Source organism: Erinaceus europaeus, chromosome 4 (assembly GCF_950295315.1).
Source record: "Erinaceus europaeus chromosome 4, mEriEur2.1, whole genome shotgun sequence".
NCBI lineage: Eukaryota > Metazoa > Chordata > Mammalia > Eulipotyphla > Erinaceidae > Erinaceus > Erinaceus europaeus.
In genome coordinates this window covers 141886188-141907407 of record NC_080165.1, presented here as the reverse complement: position 1 = coordinate 141907407, position 21220 = coordinate 141886188, and the positions used below count along the sequence as shown (strand labels likewise).

Genomic DNA, 21220 nt, shown 5'->3' with positions numbered 1-21220 from the left:
AGGATCAAGGTTGTTTTTGGGGTGCAGAAGGTAGGAATTCTGGCTTCTATAATTGCTTCACTGCAGGACATGGGCACTGGCTGGTCAATTCATAGGCATGTTTCTGGGGACATACAACTATGGTAGTTTTGCTTGAGTTTGGTAGCTAGCCTGAAGTTGGATAAGAATATTGTCTGAGAGAATGGTGTCAGAGTAGAAAAAAGTGCTAGAAAGCTGGATTAGAGCAGTGAGTAGCTCCCATTCTTGAAAAAAATTCTGTGACTAAAATTAACTATTTACTTCCATCCAACTGACGCAGGGCATATATATATCACCAGAGCCTATGTAACCTGAGTCCCTATTGGTCTGAGCTCACAGCTCATGGTCACAACTGCTGCTGGGATCATTGCAGGCTGCACTTATTTCAGGACCAGTCTTTCTTGAGTGGCAGGGCAAGATACCCCTATCTCCCATCGGAAACTGATGCTATCCCTACCATTGCTGCTTCATGGTGAGAGCAAGGTCCTGGGATGTTGGGAAATTGTGAGGATGTGGTTGAGCTTGGCAGGGCTTGACTTGAGGGGACATCCATATGTTGTCAAAGTTCAGGGTGCCAGTATGCGGGCTAGCTTCGTGGGTGGGAGACAGAGACCAGGGACACATGGCTGAGCAGAGAAGCAGTATTTCTTTATTCATGAGTAAACGGTTCAAAAAACTAATCTAATCTAATCACCACACAGTTCTGTCCTGCATCTTTCTCCTCCAGCAGCAGTGGCAGGAATTCAGGAAGTACGTAGGATAGGGGGCGGGGAGAAGGGAGAAGCGCGAAAAGGCAAAGACTAAACCACAATCTCCCGGAGGCGGGGGGGGGGGGGGATGTGAGACCAAACCAATGTGAAACATACCAACAATCCATCCTCTTGTCTTATCAGACTCCCTGCCTCACAAACCACCCTGCATTCCTGATACTATGGCCTATCTACATAACCATTGTTTTGCCTGAAAGATCCCCACCCATTCCATTCCTTTGATCTATCTTCTTTCTGCCCTCAAGACCCTCCCTGCCTCCAGAGTATTATTAATCCTACCAGTTAAAACCCTCGCAACAGTTGCTAAGGAAGTTCCTACTTTTCCCAGCTCCCTTTTGCCTTTCTCTGCCCCTTTCCAAACATGTCAAGCCATTTCCATTTCCAACTTGCCACTTCCAGGTCTGCCTTTTAAAAGCCTTGGCTCTTTGATCAATAAAGAATTGCATTGCCTTGCTGCCACAAGCTTGGTTCCTGAGTCATCTCCCTCACGTTGCTGAGTGAGTAGCAGCCCAGGCTGGCTCTGGTCATGTTCTCTCCAACCCAGAGAGTACGCACCTGGGAAGAGGCACCCCCACGCTAGCCCAGCACTGGGAGGACCCAGAAGATGCTGCTCCTGCTAGAAGTTACCAGTGGTGGTGGAGAGAGGGATTCATTAGAAGTCTAGGTCCATCATAGTTGTGTGGGAATCCAAGGATTCCATAAGTAGGCCCCAACTGATGAGGTGGTGTGATATTGACCAAAAGCACCATTATTAAGTGGAGCAGTCTCTTGCCCTTATCCAACTTTTGTAGCCCTCTCTTTATCTGATGACCTTAGACTTTCTTCCAGTTGTTTGGCATTGATTATTATTTGTTGAACCCAACCAGGATTAGGTTTTGGGGGGTCTGTCTTCTTTGGGTCTTTTTGCTAGGCTGCCCAGCTAATTTGGTCTAAGTCTAGTCAATTAGAGAATTTATGATGCCTTCTTTAGGTACTTCAACTATTATTGAGCAGTTTAACTTTGAGTTATGTAGTTGCCCCTTGCTTATGGATACATGTACACCTATACCCAGTACCCAAAACCCTAGCCTGTATGTACATGCAGATTATTGAGCAGTTTAACTTTGAGTTATGTAATTACCCCTTGCTTATGGGTACATGTACACCTATACCCAGTACCTGAAGCCCTAGCCTGTATGTACATGCAGATTATTGAGCAGTTTAACTTTGAGTTATGTAATTACCCCTTGCTTATGGGTACATGCACACCTATACCCAGTACCCGAAGCCCTAGCCTGTATGTACATGCAGATTTTTGTTTGCCGTGGAAGGCCTCGAGTCTTCTTTAGTCAATGCACCGGTGCTGGAAGGGGACAGCAATGGAGTGGAGTGATTTAGACAACGTGACTATGAGGACTGAGTGCTGCCTTTTAATCTACAATGAACTCATGTGCTTATTCAACTTACTGAGGACTATTCTTTCTTATTCCTTGTCATGTTTCTTTAACTCTGTTGAGAGATTGTAGCCTTGCAAATCTTGAATCTTCCTTTCAAAAGCCTGTTCTCATTCTCAGAAGCACAGCAAGTTTGTTATCTTCCTGAAAAGGGAAGGAAGGGAGGAAGGAAGGATAAATCAGAACTTGGCTTTTACTGTAGAACACAAAGTTTTGCTGACCTTGCAAAACCTACAGTAAGTTTACCCACAAACAAAAGTTCATTTAGGTACAAAGTCAGCTTTAACAGTGATTTGGTGGCTCCATGGGTTTGGCTAGAGTAGCCCACATCTCAAACTGCCTGAAATGCTGTCTGTCCATTTTCTAGGGGCTGAGCTTCAAGAGCTGCAGAAAATGATTGACAACCTCCAGAGCCCCCAAGACCCTACTCAGGTGGTGCAGGCCCTTCTCCTTCGCAGGGAGGTGATGTTCCTGCAGTTTGATGCAGCAGTGAGACACCTGATCCGGTAAGGACCAGAGGGCTAATCCCAGCTAACGTTCATCTGGGCAGGCGCTTCTGAGTGGCCATGAAACAGGCTACTGCTAGCAAGGTTACATAACAAGCTTAAATTACTCAGAGGCACAGCCTGATCAAGAGCCCTGACTACAGAGGTGCCCTGCTGCTGAGTTTATATGTGTTCTTTGAAAAATAATATTCATGATTTTCCAGTACATGGTGGGTTTTTTTTGTGTGTGGAAATAATTTTTATTTTAATTCAATAAATCTTCACAGTATGAAAGAGACACAAGCAGAAAATGTTTGATACCTGTAGCATTGGATTAAAGGAAGCTTTCGTGAGGTGGGGATAGTTAGCATAATGATTATGCAAACAGACTCTTATGCCTGAGGCTCCAAAGTTCCCAGGTTCAATCCCCTGCATCACCATAAGCCATGGCTGAGCAGTGCTCTGGTAAAAAAAGAAGGAGGAGGAGGAGGAGAAGAAGTTGAAGTTTTCATGGCACCATAAAGGTGGCTTTCAGCTCTTATGAACAAACAAGTCTGTACACTAAAGAATGGTTCAAAAAGCTCAGATCTAACCACAGGGCAGGGCAACAAAGAAAATATGTCAGTAACCCCATAACATTCACAGCTGCATCCAAAACATAGCTTCTGCCTTCTCTCCACCCCTACTCTCCTTCTTTTATTATAAGAATGATATCTAAAATTAGATTTGGGGTACAGTTCTACTTGAAGAGTATTGAATTTCTTTTTTATTTTATTTTTTATTTATTATGGAGAGAAGTTCAAAGGAAAGGGGGAGATAAAGAGAGGGAAAGAGATAGATACCTGCAGCCCTACTTCACTATTCCTGAAGCACCCCCCCCCCCCCCCCCGCAGGTGGAAACCAGGAACTTGAACCTGGATCCTTAAGCACTGTAATGTGTGTGCTTATCCAAGTGTGCCACTGCCGGCCCCATTAACTTTCTTCCTTATAGAATGTGTTTTTGATATAGTTTGTTTGCATAACAACTGCTGTTGTCAATGTCCGGGCTGTTTCACTGAGAATAATGCGTGCAATTCTGAAGATGACTCATTCAAAGAGATTTCTTTTTTCAGCTCCTATTTATCTTTCAAGAGGACAGAATCTTCATTGTTATGTCTGATGCTAGTGGGCCTAGCTAGCTAAGTTGAATTTACAAATAAATAAATTTACCTTTGCCCTTATAAACATTAGCTACTTTGCCTTCTGAAAGAATGTGTACTTGATTAACTACTCATGACCTCTGATGAGAAAACTGATTCTGGTCAGGAGCCACCACGCTGGGGCCAGGAGGTGAGGCACTTGATGGAACAAACATGTCACAACAGACAATGACCCTAGTTCAAGCCCCCAGCTCCCAGCTGCAGGGAGGTGAGCTTCACAAGTGGTGAAGCAGGTGTCTCTCTATATGCCCCTTCTCTATCAACTTCTTTCTATCTTTATCCCAAGTAAATAAACAAATAAAAGAAAAATATCTACAGTGTCTCCACTATAAAGAAGTTTTGCATAGGGGAGAGAAGAGCTCAGGCCTGAGAGTCTCAGATTATCCTTCAGAGGTCAGTATTTTTTTATTTTAATTTTATTAGTGATTTAATATTGATTTACGGGTTTGAGCAGCGGGTTAAGCACACATGGCACGAAGCAAAGCGCAAGGACCGGCAGAGGGATCCCAGTTCGAGCCCCCAGCTCCCCACCTGCAAGGGGGTCACTTCACAAGCGGTGAAGTAGGTCTGCAGGTGTCTATCTTCCTCTCCACCTTTCTATCTCCCCATCCTCTCTCAATTTCTCTCTGTCCTATTCAATGAAATGGAAAAAAAAAAAAAAAAAAAGGCCTCCAGGAGCAGTGGATTCATAGTGCTGGCACCAAACCCCAGCAATAACCCTGGAAGAAGAAAAAAATCGATAAGTAAATATAAATCAAGCAAGTGCATTATCTTTTTACTGACCATTAGCTTCCTGAGGTATAGTTTAACCAAGCAGATTGGACATAAAGATGCTGACTTATTCATCTTAGTGATGTCTACTGGTCAGCCCTCTGAACTATAAAACCCCTAGTGTTTGGTTGGTTTGGTTTTATGTTTCTGCAAGAAATCTGCATAGAGCAAAGGAACAGACTATCCCCCGTATGCTGGATTTCAGTTACACAAGATTTAACTCGCTACTTCTCCCAGGGGAGCCACTCCGCTTTGTCTCCATATAGGATTTGTTCACTTCTCTTGCTTGTCTGGAACTCACCATGTGTAGCAGTGAAGGACACTGAGCCCTACATCCGGCTGTATTCTGTCTACAGACGACCTGAAGGGACCACCCGGAATGGCACAGCCCTTGAGGCTTCCCTCACCACATTTCCTCCAACCTCTTTCCTTAATAGCTCTTTCTTTAGGGGGTGAGGGGCTGTGGAATCACACAGGAAGCAAGTGCGGACTCGATGCAGAACCCGCTCAGGGCTGGGTGGCAGCACACTTGGTTGAGTGCACATAGTACAATGCACAAGGACCCGAGTTGAGCACGTTGGTCCCCACCTGCGGGGGAAAGCTTTGTGAATCGTGAAGCCGGGCTACAGGTGTCTCTCTGTCTCTCTCCCTCTCTATCACCCCCTTCCCTCTCAATTTCTGGCTATCTATATCCAATAAGTAAATAAAGATGATTAAAAAAAAAAAAAGAGCCCACATGTTTTTGGCTCCAAGTTCTGAAAACTATGAAGAATGCCAGATAGCAGTGTAATAGAAAAAGGGACCTAAAAGGGAATGCAGAGAGAGAGAGAGAGAGAGAGAGAGAGGTTAGAAGGTCAAGGTCATCCCTCCTCATCATTGAACTTGGTGCTGAGGCTGCAAAGTCAATAGATAAGCACTGGCAGCTTAGAGAGGCTCCCCCAGCCTCCTAATCTGAGCAAATAGGACTGTTTGCTCGGGGGGAAATTTTGACTTACAGTAAACTTAAGGCTTTTCTGGAGTTTGTAAAGAACCGAACCTGAACGCTTCCCTAGAATGAGCGCAGTGTGTGTGTTTAGACTTGGGAGAGGCAAGGAAGAATGTCGTTCAATAACAGAGGTCAACATGGGATAGCTCACAGGGGGTGTCAGGCAGTAGCGCAGCAGGTTAAGCACACATGGCACGAAGTGTAAGGACCAGCACAAGGATCTAAGTTCGAGCCCCCGGCTCCCCACCTGCAGGGGCATCGCTGCATGTGCATGCAGTGAAGCAGGTCTGCAGGTGTCTATCTTTCTCTCCCCCCCTCTGTCTTCCCTTTCTCTCTCCATTTCTCTCTGTCCTATCCAACAACAATGACATCAATAACATCAATAATAATAACAACGATAACAAACAACTATAACAAAAGGGGAAAAAATAGCCTCCAGGAGCAGTGGATTCATGGTGCAGGCACTGAACCCCAGCAATAACCCTGGAGGCAAAAAAAAAAAAAAGAAAAGAAAAGCTCACATGAAGAGTAAGCCTGCTTTGCAGTGAGTGGGTGGCTCGCTTCATTCCTGTCCCACATCTTGGAATCTGAGTCTATGCCCAAAGTTTGGCGTCGTGCGAAGATTATAGCGGTTTTGAAACCAAAGAAAGACCCAACACTGGCCGCCAGCTATAGACCGATTTCTCTCCTCTCCGTTTGTTACAAACTCCTTGAGAGGCTGCTTCTGTCACGTATTTCTCATCTTACAGAGAAATTCCTATCACCCGCCCAGGCTGGTTTCCGCCCAGGAAGATCTACCTGCGAACAAGCCCTGGCCCTCTCAACTTACATTGAAAATGGATTCCAGAAGAATTTAAAGACGGGTGCTGTCTTTGTTGATCTCACAGCAGCCTATGACACGGTCTGGCACCGTGGTCTCCTAGTCAAGATCTCAAGATGCCTGCCTCCATGGGTGGCCAAGACTATATCGTTTCTTCTCCAAAACAGAAGATTCCGGGTACATCTGGGTGACAAGTCTAGCAGATGGAGACTTGTCTCAAGTGGCCTCCCCCAGGGCTCTGTTCTGGCTCCTACGCTATTTAATATTTACATCAATGACCTCCCAGAAACTTCTTCAAGGAAGTTCATCTACGCCGATGACATCTGCTGTGCAACTCAGGCATCCAAGTTCGACATCCTCGAGGAAACACTCACGAAAGACATGTCTCTGATATCTGATTACTGTAAAAAATGGCGACTAATCCCTAGCACTGCAAAAACGGTATCATCTGTTTTCCATCTACACCATGCCTCGGCCTCGCGTGAGCTTAATGTGCAGCTTGGCGATACGAGAATCCGGCACGAAGCCCAGCCAGTCTATCTTGGCGTTACTCTCGATCGCACTCTGTCATTTCACGAACATCTCATAAAAACTGCAGCAAAGGTGGGCGCGAGGAATCACATCATTGCAAGACTGGCCAGCTCCTCATGGGGCGCGAGCGCTTCCACACTACGATCATCCTCTCTGGCATTATGCTATTCCACTGCAGAATACTGTGCCCCAGGATGGTTCCGTAGCCCCCATGTCCACTTGGTCGATTCCAAATTATATTCCTCCATGAGGATCATTTCTGGAACCATCCGTTCCACCCCGGTTCCATGGCTGCCAGTTCTTAGCAACATCGCCCCGCCAGATATTCGTCGGGATGCGGCATCATCTAAGTTCATTTCCCACGTCTACGCTCCACCGGACCTGCCAATATACGCGGATATCTTCGCCCACCCTGTCCAACGCTTGACGTCTCGTCACCCAATCTGGTCCCCTACGCCTACACTGAACTTCTCTGTTCCAGACTCTTGGAAACAGAGTTGGCAGTCAGCTGAGGTAAAGAACAAACACCTCATCACAGACCCCTGCAAGCGTCAGCCCGGCTTTGACCTAGCACGTTATGATCGGGCCCTCCTCAATCGCTATCGAACAGGCCATGGCCGGTGCGCCGCTATGTTCCATCGCTGGGGAGCCAGAGACGACCCGAACTGCCCCTGCGGCTCCAGACAGACTATGACCCACATAGTCAACGACTGCCACCTCTCCAGATTCAAAGGAGGTCTCAAAACTTGACATCAGGCTCAACCTGACACTGTTGACTGGCTACGGAAGAAGGGCAAACGCTAGAAGAAGAAGTGAGTGGGATACACATCTGAGCTTGGCCCTCACCTCACAAGGGAAAACTTCAGTGCTATGGTGTGTTCCTCTCTCTCTCTCTCTCTCTCTCTCTCAGTCAGACCAGAGTGGTGTGGCCCAGGCAACAACCAAAACATTAATAATAAAGGCAGTGCTTCTGCAGCCCCTAATATCTGGCTCCTGCTTCTCTGGGGACGCAGTCAGCTCAGGTTGTAGTGTAGATGCATGATTCTGTGTCTCAACTTTTCATTCTGCCCCTTCCCTGCACCACGCTGGGGCAAGAACCTGGTGGTTCTCCCAGGGTATGGGGGGAGCATTTTGCCTAGAGCCTGTCATCTGTCTCTGGACAGGACCACCAACCTACATTTATTTATGATGAGTTTTATCAGTCAGGTCAAGAAACACCTGAGGTATGGATCGACCTGCCAATGCCCATATCCAGCAGAGAAGCAATTACAGAAGCCAGATCTTTCACCTTCTGCACTCCAGAAACAATCTTGATCCATTACCCATACTCTGAGTTGGGGAGAAGTGGTAGGGGGATGATGAACAGAGGGCTCTGAACTCCAACTCCAGGAACCAGAGGGAGAGGAGAAAAAGGGAACATTTGGACATAATAATAGATAGGTGTGTGTGACTTGGAAAAAAGGAGATGGGACCAAAAAAAAAAAAGTCAAATCTATACAATATCAACAGATGGTTGTAGAAATAATAGTTGACCCATATCTGCAACCTTGGGAGAACTACTGGAGCTTCCAGCGGAGGGACTGGGGACACAGAACTGTGGTGGTGGGGATGGTGTGGAGTTGTATGCCTGTTACCTTGTAATTTTGTAAATCAATATTAAATCACTAATAAAGAAAGAAAGAAAGGAAGGAAGGAAGAAAGGAAGGAAGGTAGGAAGGAAGACAGAAAGGCCTGAGGATTGACTTGATCTTTCATTTCCAATGAGTTAAGTTTCTTTGCATTAAATTTACCAACAACATAGAAGTAAGTGCCTGGCTGGGAGAGTGATTGGAAACAAACCCTTCTTGTGAAGTCAGGGGTTAGCAAACTACTGTGGAGAGCCTTCGGGATTTTTCATGGTCTGTGGGCAGTGAATGATTTTTATAAGTTTAGATGGCGGGGGAGCAAGCACAGAGTAGTGTTTTGTGACACACAGAAATTATGTGGAATTCAAATTTTCGTATCCATAAATAGAGTTCTTCACAACACAGCCAGGCACATCCACTTATGAATTATCTCTGACTACGCTCATGCTGTAGCCACAGAGCCGAGTGATCGCAACAGTGACCATACGGTCCACGGAACTGAAAAGGTTGACTATCTGACCCTTGACCCCAAGCTAGCACGCTAGCTCACCTAGCTAGCACACCTGCTATGTCATGCCCTCGGCCTGGGTTCGTGTCTGGCCCCCACCATCCTAGAGGAAGCTTTGGAGCTGTGGTGTCTTTCTTTCTCTCTCTCTCTGTCTCTCTGTTTCTATCTGGAAAAGTCAACCTGGAACAGTGATGCCCTGGCAAAAGAAACAAATAAATAAATCAAATCAAAATAAAGCAAATCAAGCAAATCTCTTTACAGTTCAGATGTGTGGGGGAGAAAAAAAATACATGTTCAAAGATATTCTGTAGACAGAATAAAACATGCCATGGAAAGTGTCTCTAATTTGTTTGTTGGTGTTCACAGTGATTGAGGTAACAAGGAAAAACATAAGAAAATATCCTGAAGGGACAATAAGTGCCTGCAATAAACCCGACTCAGGACAAGCTTAATGAATCGCTAGAGAAAACGTCGGCAAGTAATAGCTCCTCCAGCAGACATGCACAAGGAACCCTGTTTAAGCCCTTAGTCCCCTCCTTCCCCCACCCCCACTTATGTAAAAGAAGTTAATGAGGGCCAATTGGTGGCACACCTGGTAGAGTACACATATTACAAAGCACAAGGACCTGGGTTCGAGCCCCTGGTTCCCCATCTGCAGGGGGGAAAGCTTTGCAAGATGAAGCAGGGCTGCAGGTGTCTCTCTGTCTTTCTTCCTTTCAATCTTCCCTTTCCTTCTCAATTTCTGACTGTCTCTGTCTAATAAAGATAATTTTAAAAAATTAACTTAAGGGACCAGGTGGTGGTGCACCTGGTTAAGCACACACATGACTATGCAGAAGGGCCCAGGTTCAAGCCCCTGGTCCCCACCTGCAGAGGGAAAGCTTCACAAGTGATGAAGCAGGGCTGCAGGTGTCTCTCTGTCTCTTTCCTCTCTGCCCCTCCCCTCTTAATTTCTCTCTGTCTCTATCCAGTAATAAGAGTTAAAAAATATATATTAAATTTATAAAAGAAGTTAATGGGAGGTGGAACAGTGCTGCAGGTACCTCCTTTCCGTCTCTTCCTTTCTTTCCCATTTTTATTTCTCTCTAGCTCTGATCGCTATTTAAAAAAAAAAAGTGGCCAGTGGAGATAATATAATGGGTATGAAAACAGACTCTCTGGGGTCCCAGGTTCAATACCCTGCACCATCATGAGCCAGAGCTAAGCAGTGCACTGGAATTTTAAAATAAAGAAAGAGGGAGGGGAAATGGCCGCTAGGAATGACAGAACCATGAAGGAAAGAAAGAAAGAAAGAAAGAAAGAAAGAAAGAAAGAAAGAAAGAAAGAAAGAGAAAGAGAGAAAGAAAGAGAGAAAGAGAGAAAGAAAGAAAGAGAGAAAGAGAGAAAGAAAGAAAGAAAGAGAGAGAGAGAGAGAGAGAGAAAGAGAGAAAGAAAGAAAGAAAGAAAGAGGAAGGAAGAGGAAGGGTAAGAAAGAAAAGAGGGAGGAAAGAAGGAGAGAGAAAGGAAGGAAGAGAGTTTTCTACTCATTTTAAAATCTACTTTTATATTCCTTTCTATCTATCCAAATGTTTCTAAGTAAGCAGATTGGTGAAGTGTACTTCGGGGTCATCTAGGGATTTCTGGGAGACAGAAGTCATGGCCTGGTCTCCAGTGTCTGAGAAACAAAGAACCACAACTTTGCCTGGTCTCCACAGAGTCACTTTGTTGAGTGTTTTCACTGGTTGATTGGTAGGTTGGTTGTTTTTTGGTTTTTATTTTTTTCATCCTTGCCTCCAGGAAAAACTTTAAGCATGTGCCCTGGGAATTCTCTGCTCCTTGTGGTTGGAACCGCCTTGCCTGGGATTGTGCTGTGGGCAAATGATTGGGATTCTAGGAAACCTTGACTACTTTTTGACAGTGAGGCAGCTACAACGTAGCCCAACAGTTTAGAGAACTCAGTGCATCTAGTCAGCATTTTAGTGGGTCGCTGGAGAGCCCTGACTGCTTTACTAGGGACTGGCAGTTGTCACAAGTCACAAGACAGCCTGTCAGTCTTCTTGAGCACTGCTGGCAAGCTAGCCTGCGGAGAACAGCCCTGACCAAAGGGATAAGTCAGGGCTTACCGACTGAAGGTTCAAGGGCCTTGTCCCAGGAACTCCGGAGCAGTTTTCAGTATTCCTAAAAGTGTGATGAAAATAACCCATGTGCCTCAAACCTTTGTAGAAAAATAAAACGTCTTTTTTTTTTAAGATTTATTTTATTTCACAAGAGAGAGAAATGGAACCAGAGGGGGAGAGAGGGGACCTGAGCATCATTACTGTGGCATATGTAGTGCCAGAGATTGAACTCAGGACCTCATGCTTGAAAGTCCAGTGGTTTACCCACTATGCCACCTTCCTGGCCACTTAAATTTCTAAAAAAAGAAAGACTAGAATCATAAGAAATGAATGCAATAAGGTGGTAAGGGAAATTGCGTTGGTTGAGTTTCTAACATGACAACTCTGTGGGATAGGAATTTTTTTTTTTAACCACATTTACAGTTCAGGAAATAGATATTCAGAGAAGTTGCATAACTTGCACAGGGGGGCTGTCGCAATAGTTTCATCTGTCCAGTTTGACTCCAGGGCCCTGCCCTCCTCCTTCCTTTCTGTTGCTTTTCCTCATCTCTTCCTAACAGCTTAGAATCTGACATTAAGCTGATGTGACTTTAATTTTAAAAACAAGAAATCAAGGGCCCTAGAGGTGGATCAACAACAGAGAGCATGGCCTCCACACATTTGATCCACAGCTCCACATGAGGGCACCAAAGACCGAAGATGGTGGCACTGAGTAGGTGGTGGAGTGGTGCTTTAGTGCCTCTGTCTCTCCCCCACTCTCTCTAAAACTAGAAAATCAAATGCACTGGTCCAATCTCAGATCTCTTGTTGTTGGCCTGCTGCTGGACCACCCAGACAGTACTCAGTTCTCCCCACACACCCACCCACCCCCACACACACAGTTTTGGAATTATCTCATATCCGTCAGCGCTAATAGTCGCCCAAGTCACTGCTAATCTTCTTGACATCTGCTTCATGCAAGAGTTGGGTCATACTTATGAAGGATCCAGGCAAGAGACCTCTGCTGGGATACCCTTGCCCCAACTTCTCTGTAATGACATCTTTTCTCGGGCATCCACTAGATCTAAGTTATAGAAGAATCCTTGGTGTATTGTACCAAAGTAAAGAACTTGGGTGGGAAGGAGGGTTCAGGTCCTGGAACAGGATGGTGGAGGAGGACCGAGGTGGGGAGTTAGAGTGTTATGTGGAAAATTGAGAAATGTTATATATATACCAGCTACTCTATTTTACTGTCGATCAACATCTCTGGCATTATGCTATTCCACTGCAGAATACTGTGCCCCAGTATGGTTCTGTAGCCCCCATGTCCACTTGGTCGATTCCAAATTATACTCCTCCATGAGGATCATTTCTGGAACCATCCGTTCCACCCCAGTTCCATGGCTGCCAGTTCTTAGCAACATCGCCCCGCCAGATATTCGTCGGGATGCGGCATCATCTAAGTTCATTTCCCACGTCTACGCTCCACCGGACCTGCCAATATACGCGGATATCTTCGCCCACCCTGTCCAACGCTTGACGTCTCGTCACCCAATCTGGTCCCCTACGCCTACACTGAACTTCTCTGTTCCAGACTCTTGGAAACAGAGTTGGCAGTCAGCTGAGGTCAAGAACAAACACCTCATCACAGACCCCTGCGAGCGTCCACCCGGCTTTGACCTAGCACGTTATGATCGGGCCCTCCTCAATCGCTATCGAACAGGCCATGGCCGGTGCGCCGCTATGTTCCATCGCTGGGGAGCCAGAGACGACCCGAACTGCCCCTGCGGCTCCAGACAGACTATGACCCACATAGTCAACGACTGCCACCTCTCCAGATTCAAAGGAGGTCTCAAAACTTGACATCAGGCTCAACCTGACGCTGTTGACTGGCTACGGAAGAAGGGCAAATGCTAGAAGAAGAAGACTGTCGACTCTATATCATTAATCCCTCCAATATAGAAAAAAACTTTATTGTAGAAAAAAAGAAGAAGAATTCTTACTTGCTAAATACTTCCTTTTGTGCAAGAAAGTCATTATAATTTATCAAATGTACATATTTCCTTCTCTTTGGCTTCTAGTATTAATTTCATGTCCTGGTCTTCAGGATTTCAGGCTGTTGACTTTGGGACCTCATGCTTGAGAATCCAGTGCTCTGTCCACTGTGCCACCTCCAGGGTCACAACCAGTTTCTGTGTTCTAGGACGACTGTTGAGCAGACCAGTATAGTGACCACAGGGGGCTACTTAATTCAAGTTTAAACTTATAGCAGTTGGGGTTGAGGGAATAACTTAATGGTTATGCAAAAGACTTTCATGCCTAAGGCTCTAAAGTCTCAGGTTCAATTCCCTCACTATAAAGCCAGAGAACTATGCGGTACTCTGGCAAATAAATAAATAAAACCTTCCCCATTAAAGAAGTTCATTAATAGGGGTCAGGCGCACCTGGTTAAGCAGTCACATTACATGTTGCTGAGAAGTTATTCTGATGCAGTCACCGCCCCCAGGTTTTTCTATGCCCCGCTAAATCCTAGAGTGCCCCTTTCAACCAATCCTGGCTCTACACGTCACCCCTGGTTGTCACCCAATAAAAAGCCCCCTCAACCCTCCCCTCTCTCTCTCTGGGCTCTCGGCTCTCCCTCTCTGAGGTCTCGCTCCCTGCTCTCCCCCCGTGGTCGGCCATTGCTGGCTGGCTCCACGTGGTCTGAACCAAACCTCCCCCCCATCCTATAATAAAGATTTGTGTACCCCTTTGCTCTGGACGTCTGCTCTCTTCTCCGTGGTGCAGCCCGACACCAGACCGCCGCAACAACAATTACAGATGCACAAGGACCCAGGTTCAAGCCCTGGTCCCCACCTGCAGGAGAAAAGCTTTGTGAGTGGCAAAGCAGAGCTACAGGTGTCTCTCTGTCTCTCTCCTTCTCCATCTCCCCTTCCCCTCTCAACATCTCTCTGTCTCTATCCAATAATAAATAAAAAATAAATATTTTAAAGGAGTTAACTAATTAACAGCAGTTGAGAGCATCTGCTTTTCCTTCAGGCTATCAATGTAAGTATGAAGGGCCACATGTAAACAAAATGGGGGGCTGGGTGGTGGCACACCTGGTAGAACACACATGTTACAATGCACAAGGACCTGGGTTCAAGCCCCCAGTCCCCACCTGCAGCAGGAAAGCTTCAAGAGTGGTGAAGCAGTGCTGCAGGTGTCTCTCTATCTCCTTCCCTCTCGATCTCCCTCTTCCTCTCAATTTCTGGCAGTCTCTAACCCAATAAATATATAAAGAAAATTTTTTTAAAAATTTTTTAATGGAAGGGTAGGAAGTGTGACGTCCTGAGCAAGATCCTGTTAAGACTTCAAAAATGTTATCTGGCCGTAACAACACTCAGGGAAGTTTCAAATGTGAAACGTTGACTGTTCCTAATGACCTCATTCTGCCGTGTTTTGTAGAAGAAGATTTTTAGAGGCCGGAAATGTCGCTGCCTACCAGTCGGTCACGGATGGCATGCACCACGGGCTGCCACCACTGAGCAGCTCCCTCACAAAGAGCCTGTTTGCCACCCAGCTCTGCCTGCCCCCACCGCTGGATCCACAGAGCCTCCAGGTACACGGAGAGGGACTCTTACACCAGGAAGGTTGTGTGGGGGGTAGGGAACTGTGTCTGCTTCCCCTGAGTTTAGAAGTCACAGGGATCCCCAGTACACCATGCCCAGCTGTCTGGTTGGCTCTTCCTCACTGACATGTGGAATGTTCTGCACCACCACAGGCAGCGGCGATTCTCAGCCAGAGCCTTTCATTCGTCTGTTTCATTGCTTATTTATTTACTTTTCTACCAGATCGCTCATCAGTTCTGGCTTAGATGGTTCTAGGGATTGAACCTGGGACCTCAGAGCTTCAGGCGTGAAAGTATTTTTGCAGAAAGCCATTATGCTGTGGCCCCAGCTTTGTTTTTAAGATGTACTTATTAAGGAACCAGGGAAGATACCATAGATAGTGCAGCACATTTTCCTGCCTGAGGCCCCAGAGGTCCCAAGTTCATTTCTAGCAGTCTCTGGTGTACTCTCACTCTCTCTTATGAAAATAAATAGAGTGGGTGGGGGAGATAGCTTAAAGGTTATGCAAACAGACTCCTGCCTGAGGCTCTGAGGTCCCAGACACCATAAACCAGAGCTGACCAGTGCTCTGGTAAAGAAAAAAGAAAGGAAGGAAGGAATGAAGGAAGGGAGGGAGGGAGAAAGGAATCCGTGGGGCTGGACTATGATGCACCTGGTTGAGTGCACATGTTACAATGTGCAAGGGCCCGAGTTCAAGCCCCTGGTCCCCACTAGCAGGGGGGAAGCTTCACAAGCGGGGAAACTACTGCAGGTGTCTCTGTCTCCTTCCTCTCCCTCTTGATTTCTTTCTGTCTCTGTCCAATAAATAAATGTTAAGACTGCAAATAAATAAATCTTTCTAAAGAGATTTTAAAGGGAAACCAGAGTGCTGTTCTAGCATACAAAGTGCTAAGGGTTAAACCCAGGGCTTCAGGTATGCAAGGCCTGTGCTCTGCTCACTGAGCCACCTCCCCAGACACCCAGTCAGGGTGTCTGCCTGCCTTCAAACTGCTCACCAGGCTACTGAAGGCAGCAGCTTCTCTGCTCACAGCTGATAGAAAAACCGTTTGGTGTTTTTCTTTAAGTTTTTTTTCTAATATTTTATTTTTATTTATTCCCTTTTTTGGCCCTTGTTGTTTTATTGTTGTAGTTATTATTGTTGTTGTTATTGATGTCATCGTTGTTGGATAGAACAGAGAGAAATGGAGAGAAGAGGGGAAGACAGAGAGGAGGAGAGAAAGACAGACACCTGCAGACCTGCTTCACCGCCTGTGAAGCGACTCCCCTGCAGGTGGGGAGCTGGGGGCTCGAACTGGGATCCTTATGCTGGTCCTTGCGCTTTGCGCCACGTGTTTGTTTTTTTCCATTTTATAAATGATGATGCTAAGGATACAATCCATGAAGTAGATCAGCTGCTGACTTGTGTGTCTTAATGAATGAAAACCTGGCAACTATCAGTCCTCCTAAGGATGAAAAAGCAAGATTGGGAGTCGGGCAGTAGCGCAGCAGGTTAAGCACACATGGCACAAAGCGCGAGGACCAGCTTAAGGATCCCGGTTCAAGCCTCCGGCTCCCCACCTGCAGGGGGGTCGCTTCACAGGCGGTGAAGCAGGTCTGCAGGTGTCTGTCTTTCTCTCCCCCTCTCTGTCTTCCCTTCCTCTCTCCATTTCTTTCTGTCATATCCAACAACGACAACATCAACAATAATAACTACAACAACAATTAAAAAAAAAAAACGGAGTCGGGCTACAGCACAGCAGGTTAAGCGCAGGTGGCGCAAAGCGCAAGGACCGGCTTAAGGATCCCGGTTTGAGCCCCCAGGTCCCCACCTGCAGGGGAGTCGCTTCACAGGCGGTGAATTAGGTCTGCAGGTGTCTGTCTTTGTCTTCCCCTCCTCTCTCCATTTCTCTCTGTCCTATCCAACAAGGACGACAACAATAATAACTACTAAAATAGAACAACAAGGGCAACGAAAGGAAATAAACAAATAAATATTTTTAAAAAAAACAAGGGCAACAAAAGGGAAAATAAATAAATATCTAAAAAAAGAAAGTACATTAAAAAAACAAAAACAAGATCATCCCATTCCTTCCTTGCCTTTCTTCATGCCCTCCTTCCCTTCTTCCTTCCTCCTTCTTTTTTCTCTTCTTTCTTTCTTCTTCTTGTTATTACTATTATGTACTCTACTGAGGGTTTGTGGGCTGCAGCACAGTTGTTGACAGTGAGTAGTTTCTCATCTCTGTATGTCAGCTGTGCAGAACACCTGACATCCATCTCACCCCAACGTAGATCCTTTTCAGTCATCATGCAGCAGGATCCCAAGCCTTTCCCTTCCCCTCCTTCCCCAGAGCCCCTCACTTGGCTGTACTGCCACCTGTATTGCCCACTTCCTCCACTGAAAGCGTTGTTAAAGGGGCCATGTGGTCGCTTACCCAGTGGAGCACACACTCCCATGTGGGAGAGTCCAGGTTCAAATCCCTGGTCCCCAACTATTGGGGATGGGTGGGGAGCATCACAAGTGGAGAAGTGCTGTAGGTCTCTCTTTCTCTCTCTCCCTCTCTCTCTCTCTCTCTCTCTTTCCTTCCCTCTCCCTATTTATCTCTGTCTCTCACTTTCTAAAAAGAAGGAAGGAAGGAAGGGAAGAAGGAAGGAAGGAAGGAAGGAAGGAAGGAAGGAAGGAAGGAAGGAAGGGGGGAAGGGGAGAAGAGAAAAGAAGAGAAAAAGAAAGTGTGGTTTCCAGCAAGAGTGTCAGATCAGACTGCCCGGGATTGTGGCAGTGTTGGGTCACAAACGACGTTAGTCTGTTGCTGTGTAGGAAGTCAGCCTGACGCTTAGCATGTTGAGCAGTGAACACTGATTGTGGCATACGCTGCTGAGGCTCATGAATCTGGGAGCAGCTTAGCTGGAGAGTTCTGACTCAGGATCGCTCACAAAGCTGTGAGCAGGGTCATGGCAGAGGCTGCAGTCACCGCAAGTCTGCTGGAGGAGACTCCACTTAGAGCTCCGCTCACAGGGCTGTTCGCTGGCATCAAGAAGTCAGCTCCGAGCTGCTTCACTCCTGCGTGTGGGCTTTCCCACTGGGCTGCCTCACAGCTTGGCACACCAGTCAGGGAGAGGCGGGAGGAAACCGCAGATGGAGTTCGTAGTGTTCTAATCACCTCATTGCAGAAGTGACATCCCATCACTTTTGCTATACTTGCTCACTTACTCTAGTCCACACTCAAGGGGGAAAGAATTAAGTTTCAGGTCTTAATAGGGAGGGGAATCAAAGAATTTGTTGATATGACTTTAGAGCCGTGTCTTTTAAAAAATTTTTATTAGTGATTTAATAATAATTAACAAGATTGTAAGATAGCAGGGGTACAATTCCATACCAGAGTTCCATTTCCCATAGCCTCCATCGGAAGCTTCCCTAGTCTATTTATTTATTTATTCCTTTTTGTTGCCCTTGTTGTTGTTGGATAGGATAGAGAAATGGAGAGATGGGGAAGACAGAGAGGGGGAGAGAAAGACAGACACCTGCAGACCTGCTTCACCGCCTGTGAAGTGACTCCCCTGCAGGTGGGGAGCCAGGGGCTCGAACCAGGATCCTTACGCTGGTCCTTGTGCTTTGCGCCACCTGTGCTTAACCCACTGCACTACTGCCTGACTCCCAAGTTCCCTATTCTTTATCCCACTCTGGGAATATGAACCAAAATTCTTTGTTGGCTAAGAAAGTGGGGGTTCTGGCTTCTGTAATTTCTTCTCCACTGGACATGGACATTGGCAGATGAATCCATACCCCCAGCCATGTTTCTCTTACCCTAATGGGGTAAGAGAGCCAGGTCTTAAGACCAGGTCTTTTGACTGTAAAACCTTTAATTTAACATTTTGAACTGTTATAAAGTTGAACTAATAGTAGCCACCATAATCTTATAGAAGTACCATATTTTGGGAGTTGGGTGGTAGCGTGGCAGGTTAAGCGCACGTGGGGCAAAGCGCAAGGACCGGAGTAAGGATCCCAGTTCAAGCCCCTGGCTCCCCACCTGCAAGGGAATCGCTTCACAGGTGGTGAAGCAGGTCTGCAGGTGTCTGTCTTTCTCTCCCCCTGTCTTCCCCTCCTCTCTCCATTTCTCTCTGTCCTAACAACAACGACATCAACAATAACAGTAATAACAACAATAAAAAACAAGGGCAACAAAAGGGGAAATAAATAAATAAATAAAAGAAGTCCCTATTTCTTTCTTCTTTGAGTATAAAATGATAACTCTTGAAGACCCAAGTTTGAACCTCATTTCGACCCAGAAATAAGGGTTGGACCACAGCTAGTGGGTCTGTTCCTTAGGTGTGGCCTGGATTCAGTAGATACAGTGTCCTGGTTCTCTGCTGCTTTAATCAGCTCCATTCTAGGAATTGCCTGAAGTGAGCACAAGGGCTGGAAATCCAGAAGGAGATTAGGTGGACGGGGCCACTATGTTCTGGATGGCACATGGAGCCACAACAGGTAGAAGATGCTTTGGCTTTTGGAAAGTAATGTGTAAGAGAAAGTCCACATGCAGCCCCTGTAGCACTGCGTCTGAGCTGTGACTTTGAACTGGAGCACAATAATGGACTCATTATTAAGGCCCCTGGTCTGAATAAACTCCCTTCTTTTACTAATCGATTTTATTTCATTTGAATGAGAGAGGCAGAGACCAGCACTGCTCAGTTCTGGCATATGGTAGTGCAGGTGATTGAACCTGGGACTTCGGAGTACTCAGGCGTGTGAGAGTGTTTGCATAACCATTATGCTACCTCCCCCATCCTGTAAATATATCTTCTTTTCTAGATTATAGGTATTCCCATTTGGTGCACACTGTACTGGAACTTCTGAACACTGGTGCTGACTAGTTACACAGAAGTCTTAAGACTCTTCTGTGTGTAACCACCATCTGAAAAAAACCCAATTTAAAAACAAGGTTCTTACAGGGCTGGGCGGTAGCACATCTGGTTAAGTGCACATGTTGGTGTGTATATGGACCCAGATTCAAGCCCCCGGTCCCCACCTATAGGAAGAAAGCTTCACAAGCGGTGAAACAGTGTTGCAGGGGCCTCTCAGTCTCTCTCTCCTTCCTTCTCTATCCCCCTCCCTCTCAATTTCTCTCTGTCCTAGCTAATTAAATGAATAAAGTTAAAAAAATAAAATCATTACTCTCTCCTCTTTCTGCTAAGGGTTATCCATCAAGAAATATTCTTGGGGGTCCGGGTGTTAGTGCAGCAGGTTAAGGCTGCAAAGCGTAAGGACGAGCATAAGGAGCCTGTTCGAGCCCCCGGCTCCCCACCTGCAGGGGAGTCACTTCACAAGCGGTGAAGCAGGTCTGCAGGTGTCTGTCTTTCTCTCCCCCTCTCTGTCTTCCCCTCCTCTCTCCATTTCTCTCTGTCCTATCCAACAACAACAACAATAATATCAACAACAATAAACAACAAGAACAACAAAAGGGAAAAAATGGCCTCCAGGAGCAGTGGATTCGTGGTGTAGGCACCAAGCCCCAGCGATAACCCTGGAGGCAAAAAAAGAAAGAAAGAAAGAAAGAGAAAAAAGAAGAGAAAAGAAGGGAAGGGGAGGGGAGGGGAGAAGAAGGGAAGGGAAGGGAAGGGAAGGGAAGGGAAGGGAAGGGAAGGGAAGGGAAGGGAAGGGAAGGGAAGGGAAGGGAAGGGAAGGGAAGGGAAGGGAAGGGAAGGAAATTTTCCCACACAACTCCATCATCCAGCTGAGTTCTGGGATATAAACACCAGATAACCTGTGTAGATGCAGGTGACTGTGATTTATGGCCACACTGCAGCCTTGTCATATTCATTGCTTACTTCTTTCAGGCATTGGAGCTGTTCCCTTGGAGAACATTCCTGGAAGGTGGAGGGCTGTTTCCGGTCCTGAGTGGCAGACCAGATACCCTAGAATATAATATGCAGGTAGGAGAGGTCTTCCCACTGGTTACAAAGAGAAATGTAAAGTGCAAAGCAGGGGCTGGAGTGATAGCAGCAAAGGTCCGCAGAAGGATTTCATGCCTGAGGCTCTGAGGTTCCAAGTTCAATGCCCAGTACCATCATGAGCCAGAGCTGAGTGGTGGTCTGTAAAATAGTAATAGGAGTAGTAGTATCATAAAAGTCAATTAATAAACTACAAAGCAGGATGTCATTGAGTCCAGAGCTCAGGTAGTTCCTCCTTATTCTAGTCAGTGGTGAATCCTTTGTTAGACTAGTAGAGTGTTAGATTGTAAAGTTGAAGCCCAGTGTGGCAAGTGAGTCATTTTTCTTATGACAGAAGAGAAACACCATGTAGCTGGTGTCCATCTTGACTGTAGCCTTATTAGAAGGTGCTATGACCAGTAACGAGTTGGGAGAAAAGCTGAGACTCTCTGTTTACCATCCAGATCTCTTAGAAGTTGAAGGCC

General features: G+C 46.2%; 1 protein-coding gene across 1 annotated transcript in view; it reads left to right on the top strand.

Annotated features, from left to right (window-relative positions):
• LOC103120718 (coiled-coil domain-containing protein 162-like) overlaps positions 1 to 21220 on the top strand; it is a 108194-nt gene that overhangs the window by 31423 nt on the left and 55551 nt on the right. The window contains exons 6-8 of the mRNA XM_060190864.1: positions 2589 to 2727; positions 14668 to 14821; positions 20643 to 20738. Of these exons, the coding sequence (XP_060046847.1) occupies positions 2589 to 2727; positions 14668 to 14821; positions 20643 to 20738 (389 nt within the window). The remainder of the gene's footprint in view (positions 1 to 2588; positions 2728 to 14667; positions 14822 to 20642; positions 20739 to 21220) is intronic.